The sequence below is a fragment of the Salvelinus namaycush genome, chromosome 7, assembly GCF_016432855.1.
Source record: "Salvelinus namaycush isolate Seneca chromosome 7, SaNama_1.0, whole genome shotgun sequence".
Taxonomy (NCBI): domain Eukaryota; kingdom Metazoa; phylum Chordata; class Actinopteri; order Salmoniformes; family Salmonidae; genus Salvelinus; species Salvelinus namaycush.
Window position 1 is genome coordinate 8,191,358 of NC_052313.1, and position 7,500 is coordinate 8,198,857.

Here is a 7,500-nt window from a genome sequence, read left to right on the forward strand (position 1 = left end):
TGTATTATCCTCAAAGCAGGCAAAGAAGGTGTTTAACTTGTCAGGAAGTGTGACGTTAGTATCCGTGACGTGGCTGTTTTTGTTTTTGTAGTCCGTGATTTCCTGTAGACCCTGCCACCTACATCTCGTGTCTGAGCCTTAGAATTGCTACTTAACCTTGTCCCTGTACCGTCATTTTGCTTGTTTGATTCCCTTGCGGAGGGAATAACTACACTGCTTATATTGAGCCATATTCCCAGACCTCTTTCCATGGTTATATGCGGTGGATCGCGCTTTCAGTTTTCCGCGAATGGCACCATCCATCCACGGTTTCTGGTTAGGGTAGGTTTTAACAGGGTACGACATTGCCATTGCACTTATTTATAAACACACTCCCCGAGTCCCTGAGTCAGCGTATAGATCAATGTTGTTCCCTGAGTCAGCGTATAGATCAATGTTGTTCCCTGAGTCAGTGTATAGATCAATGGTGTTCCCTGAGTCAGCGTATAGATCAATGGTGTTCCCTGAGTCAGGGTATAGATCAATGGTGTTCCCTGAGTCAGGGTATAGATCAATGGTGTTCCCTGAGTCAGGGTATAGATCAACGTTGTTCCCTGAGTCAGCGTATAGATCAATGTTGTTCCCTGAGTCAGCGTATAGATCAATGTTGTTCCCTGAGTCAGTGTATAGATCAATGTTGTTCCCTGAGTCAGCGTATAGATCAATGTTGTTCCCTGAGTCAGCGTATAGATCAATGTTGTTCCCTGAGTCAGGGTATAGATCAATGGTGTTCCCTGAGTCAGCGTATAGATCAATGTTGTTCCCTGAGTCAGGGTATAGATCAATGTTGTTCCCTGAGTCAGGGTATAGATCAATGGTGTTCCCTGAGTCAGCGTATAGATCAATGGTGTTCCCTGAGTCAGCGTATAGATCAATGTTGTTCCCTGAGTCAGCGTATAGATCAATGTTGTTCCCTGAGTCAGCGTATAGATCAATGGTGTTCCCTGAGTCAGGGTATAGATCAATGTTGTTCCCTGAGTCAGGGTATAGATCAATGGTGTTCCCTGAGTCAGGGTATAGATCAATGTTGTTCCCTGAGTCAGGGTATAGATCAATGGTGTTCCCTGAGTCAGCGTATAGATCAACGTTGTTCCCTGAGGCTGACTGGAACATATTCCAGTCCACGTGACCAAAACAATCTTGGAGCGTGGCTTCCGATTGGTCAGAGCAGCGTTGAATGGTTCTCCTCACTGGTACATCCTGTTTGAGTTTCTGCCTATAAGCCGGGACGAGCAAGATGGTGTCGTGGTCGGATTTGCCGAAGGGAGGGCTTTGTATGCATGGCGGAAGTTAGAGTAGCAGTGGTCGAGAGTATTAGCCATTCGTGTTGTGCAATCAATATGCTGATAAAATCTAGGTAACATTGATCTCAAATTTGCTTATTTAAAATCCCCTGCTACAATAAATGCAGCCTCCGGGTATATCGTTTCCAGTTTACATAGAGTCGAGTAAAGTTCCTTGAGGGCCGTCTTGGTGTTCGCTTGAGGGGGGGGGGGGGTGTACACAGCTGTGACTATAACTGATGAAAATTCTCTTTGTATGTAGAATGGCCGGCATTTGATTGTAAGGAATTCTAGATCGGGTGATCAGAAGGACTTGATTTCCTGTGTGTTGTTATGATCACACCATGAGTTGCTAATCATAAAGTGTACACCCCCGCCGTTCCTCTTCCTAGAGAGGTGTTTATCTCTGTCATCGTGAAGCACGGAGAAGCCCGGTGGCTGGACCGATTCTGACAACATATCCCGAGAAAGCCATGCTTCTGTGAAACAGAGAATGTTACAATCTCTGATGTCTCTCTGGAAGGCAACCACTGCTCGATTTTCATCTACCTTGTTGTCAAGAGACTGGACATTGGCGAGTAGTTTACTCGGGAGCGGTGAGCAATGTGCCCTTTTACGAAGCTTGACCAGAAGACCGTCGCCATTGTTTTCGGTCAGCTGCTGGGATTAGATCCATTGTCCTGGGTGGTGGTCCGAAGAGAGGATCTGCTTTAGGAAAGTTGTATTCCTGGTTGTAATGTTGGCAAGTATGTATGTAATAAGACTTAAGATTTCCTGGGGTAACAATGTAAGAAATAATACATAAAATAACAAAATACTCCATAGTTTCCTAAGAACGCGAAGCGAGGCGACCATCTCTGTCTGCGCCATGCTGTTTTCATTCCCATTATTGTCACTGCTGAAATGTGAATTTATCTCCCATGTCTGTTGGAAAGCAGACTGAAACAGGTTTTCCTTTAAGATTTTGCATGTGCTTAGCTCTATTACTTTTCTTTTTATCATAAATATCTCCTGAGTGCTTGCCGATGACAAGCATACCCATAACATGATGCAGCCACCACCATCCTTGAAAATGTGAAGAGTGGTACTCAGTGACGTATTGTTGGATTTGCCCCAAACAAAAAGCTTTGTATTCAGGACAAAACATGAATTTATTTACCAAATGTTTTGCACTATTACTTTAGTGCCTTATTGCAAACAGCATGAATGTTTTCTGTACAGGCTTCCTTCTTTTCACTCTGTCATTTAAGCTGGTATTGTGGAGTAACTACAATGTTGTTGATTCATCCTCAATTTCCTCCTATCACAGCCTTTAAACCCTGTAACTGTTTTAAAATCACCATTGGCCTCATGGTGAAATCGCTGAATGGTTTCCTTCTTCTCCGGCCACTGAGTTAGGAAAGACGCCTTTATCTTTGTAGTGACTGGGTGTATTGATACACCATCCGAAGCGTAATGGATAACTTCACCATGCTCAAAAGGATATTCAGTGTCTGCTTTTTATTTCAGCTATCTACCAATAGGTACCCTTCTTAGCGAGGCATTGGAAAACCTCCCTGGTCTTTGTGTTTGAATCTGTGCTTGAATTGTACTTCTCGACCGAGGGACCTTACACAAATGTTTGTGTAGAAAAATTATGTTTACCACTATTATTGCACACAGAGTGAGTCCATGCATCTTATTATGTGATTTTGTTAAGCACATTTTTACTCCTGTACTTATTTAGGTTAAGTAATTTGTATAAAAAAATTTTTTTTTAAATTAATAAATAAATTCCACTTTGACATTGTGGGATTTTGTGTGTAAGCCAGTGACAAAACAATCACTGGTGGGGGGAGCAGAAGTGTTTTTGAGTATCAGTGTGTGTGGTTTGTTTAGTATTCAGTTCAGGGTTCATCCCGCTTAATTGAAAAGATTACTGACATTTATTTGGAGCGATAAACTTCTGCAGTGTCATCAAACACCTTTTCTAACCTTTCCCTGTCCTCTCTCTCATCCGCTCTCTCTCTCTCTCTCTCTCTCTCTCTCTCTCTCTCTCTCTCTCTCTCTCTCTCTCTCTCTCTCTGTCTCTCTCTCTCTCTCTCTCTCTCTGTCTCTCTCTCTCTCTCTCTGTCTCTCTCTCTCTGTCTCTCTCTCTCTCTCTATGTCTCTCTCTCTCTCTGTCTCTCTCTCTCTGTCTCTCTCTCTCTCTCTGTCTCTCTCTCTCTCTCTCTGTCTCTCTCTCTCTCTCTCTCTCTCTGTCTCTCTTTCTCCCTTTCTCTCTCTCTCTCTCTCTCTCTCTCTCTCTCTCTCTCTCTCTCTTTCTCTCTCTCTCTCTCTCTCTCTCTCTGTCTCTCTCTCTCTCTCGCTCTCTCTCTCTCTCTCTCTCTCTCTCTCTCTCTCTCTCTCTCTCTCTCTCTCTCTCTCTCTCTCTCTCTCTCTCTCTCTGTCTCTCTGTCTCTCTTTCTCTCTCTCTCTCTCTGTCTCTCTCTCTCTGTCTCTCTCTCTCTCTCTCTCTGTCTCTCTCTCTCTCTCTCTCTCTCTCTCTCTCTCTCCCTCTCCCCCTCTCTCTCTCCCTCCTTCTCTTCCCTTTTGCAATCCCTCTACCTCCCCCTATCTCTCTTACTCCCCTCTCAATCACACCCTTTCTACCTTTTCCCCTTTCTACCTTATCTCTCTCGCTCGCCTTCTCCCTCACCCCTTCTCCCTCTCTCCCTCTGTGTGGTGATGCTATCTAACGTTTGTATGTAGAAGGTTGAGGTCAAACACAGAGCTTAAGTCTTACAGGAGAAAGTAATTTGTGATCTGGGCCAGCAGCTCTTTATAGCAGGAAATAGGAATACTATTTATAAATGGATGTCTTGCAGGGCATCTAGGATCTGACACACACCCTCGCACACGCACTTACACACCCACACACACACACACACGCACTTACACACCCACACACACACACACACACACACACACACACACACACACACACACACACACACACACACACACACACACACACACACACACACACACACACACATTTGCATCACACACACACACACACACACATTTGCATCACACACACACACACACACACATTTGCATCACACACACACACACACAGCTCCAAATATTCACCACTTGGTTGTTAACGACCTCCTGTGGACCTCTGCAGAGTTCTATGATCATTAGAACTCCCTGATGATTGTTTGGAATCCTCCTTTCTCTCTGCTCATTGGCCGCCTGTGTCTACTAGAATGTCCCTGTAGTGAAACAGTGGCTATGTCTGGAACACCAGCAGGTGAAGGTTATGATTAGCTAGGTTTCCAATTGGTGAAAGATTTTCATCTGAATATTTTAAAATCCGCACAAAAACAATATGTGCATTTTCCACCAGACATGTGTTTCCATCAAATGACATGTGATGACATAGTGAACATAAAAATAACTTTTGTTGGTAAATTCTCTTGTACTAATAAATAAGACACATTTCCATCGCATCTTCCACTCTACTGATGGTTTTGTCACAAAAAACATTGCGTTATATAGTGAATGTGCCCACTCTGTTATTGGTATGTGCATTCTAGCCAACAGCTGGCAGATAGAGTGCGGGTATAGCCTATATAATGAGATGATTATGGACAAGTGAGATTATTTTTATTTGTCAAAAGGCAGCCAAGCATCGATCATCATGTCACCAGAACAAAAACAACGATATTTATTGGAAAGAAGAATCAAGCTCATCACTGTTTCACCACCCAGCAATAAACTGCACGGGTTCTCAAGTCATGGTGGGAGGACCACACAACATCTCATCGGGTGACTCTAAGTTCACTTCCATATGATAGTTGTTATATAATATTTGCTCATAAAAGCGTTTCCACCACCATTTCTTGCATCATTAATTTTACAGACACAAAAAGATCCCAACTTGTCAAGCATATTTTGTTTTGTCGACATTTGGAAAGTTTATCGACAAATGTACTGTTTCCATCAGGCCTGCCGTGACATTTTTTATCCGGCATGTGCTTTACTCGCATAAAAATGTTGGTGGAAACCTGGTTATTGTAACACCTGGAGGGCCAGGCTACTGGAAAAACAGCTGACACTTCTGTTTTGTCTCATCTCCCAGGAAATCACTTAGTGTACATGATTACATTGTACTGTACATTTAGAGGTATCATTTACAGTAAGTACAGATTGATTCAATAGGTAGTCTGCTAGTTTTTACAGATTTTTCCTCAAGGTCACCCAGCTCTGTACCTCAATATTGTATTAGCCTAGAGGTTAAGAGCTCTGTACCTCAACATTGTATTAGCCTAGAGGTTAAGAGCTCTGTACCTCAACATTGTATTAGCCTAGAGGTTAATTAAAAGCTTTGAGCCAGTAACTGGAAGGTTGCTGAGTCAAGCAGGTGAAACAATCTGATGTGCCCGTGTGCACTTAACCTTAATTGTTCTTGTAAATTGCTCTGGATAAGAGCATCCACTAAAATGGTTTTAAAAAATTGGCCACTGAGCTAAAGCCAACGCGTTTGCTTGGTAGACACGTCTTTAAAATCTCAGGCAACGTTACTCACCCTTTTCTCCACAATTTGTTTCTCTCCATCTCTCTGTCAGATTCGTCGTCAAGGTGGGATCCAGCTGCTGGTAGACTTGTTGGACCACCGTATGAGTGAGGTCCACCGCAGTGCCTGTGGAGCCCTGAGGAACCTGGTCTACGGCAAGGCCAACGACGACAACAAGATCACCCTGAAGAACTGTGGGGGCATACCTGCCCTGGTCCGCCTGCTACGCAAGACTGGAGACGTGGAGATAAGAGAACTGGTCACAGGTACGTTCTTTTACTTATTTATTTCACCTTTATTTAACCAGGTAGGCCAGTTGAGAACATGTTCTAAATTACAACTTTGACCTGGCCAATATAAAGCCAAGCAGTGTGACAAAAACAACAACACAGATGTAACAGTATAACTCTACGGCGTCCCCTCGCCCCGACCCGGGCGCGAACCAGGGACCCTCTGCACACATCAACAACAGTTACCCACGAAGCGTCGTTACCCATCGCTCCACAAAAGCCGCGGCCCTTGCAGAGCAAGGGGAAACACTACTTCTAGGTTTAAGAGCAAGTGACGTAACCGATTGAAACGCTATTAGCGCGTACCCGCTTACTAGCTAGCCATTTCACATCCGTTACACAGAAACAAACGTACAGTCAATAACACAATAGAAAAATCTATCTACAGTGTGTGCAAATGTAGAAGAGCAGGGAGGTAGGCAATAAATAGGCCATGGATGCGAAATAATTACAATTTAGCATTAACACTGGACTGATAGATGTGCAGATGATGATGTGCAAGTTGAGATACTGGGGTGCAAAAGAGCAAGAGGGTAAATAACAATATGGGGATGAGGTAGTTAGGTGTGCTATTTACAGATTGGCTGTGTACAGGTACAGTGTTCGGTAAGCTGCTCTGACAGCTGATCCTTAAAGTTAGAGAGTTAGATATAAGACTCCAGCTTTTTGCAATTCGTTCCAGTCATTGGCAGCAGAGAACTGGAAGGAAAGGCGGCCAAAGGAAGTGTTGGCTTTGGGGATGACCAGTGAAATATACTTGCTGGAGCACGTGCTACTGGTGGGTGTTGCTATGGTGACCAGTGAGCTAAGATAAGGCGGGGCGTTACCTAGTAAAGACTTATAGATGACCTGGAGCCAGTGGGTTTGGGGACGAATATGTAGTGAGGGCCAACCAACGAGAGCATACAGGTCGCAGTGATGGGTAGTATATGGGGCTTTGGTGACAAAACGGATGGCACTGTGATAGACTGCATCCAATTTGTTGAGTAGTGTTGGAGGCTATTTTGTGAATGACATCGCCGAAGTCAAGGATCGGTATGATAGTCAATTTTACGAGGGTATGTTTGGCAGAATGACTAAAGGAGTCTTTGTTACAAAATAGGAAGACGATTCTAGATTTAATTTTGGATTTGAGATTTGGATTGGAGATGTTAATGTGAGTCTGGATGGAGAGTGTACAGTCTAACCAGACACCTAGGTATTTGTAGTTGTCCACATATACAAGTCAGAACCGTCCAGAGAATTGATCCTAGTCAGGTGGGCGGGTGCGGGCAGCAATTGGTTGAAGAGCATTCATTTAGTTTTACTAGCATTTAAAAGCAGTTGGAGGCCACGGAAGGAGTGT

General features: G+C 43.8%; 1 protein-coding gene across 1 annotated transcript in view; it reads left to right on the forward strand.

Annotated features, from left to right (window-relative positions):
* LOC120050489 (catenin delta-2-like) overlaps positions 1-7,500 on the forward strand; it is a 363,309-nt gene that overhangs the window by 197,105 nt on the left and 158,704 nt on the right. Inside the window, exon 13 of the mRNA XM_038997076.1 lies at positions 5,918-6,131. Coding sequence (XP_038853004.1) covers positions 5,918-6,131 — 214 coding nt within the window. The remainder of the gene's footprint in view (positions 1-5,917; positions 6,132-7,500) is intronic.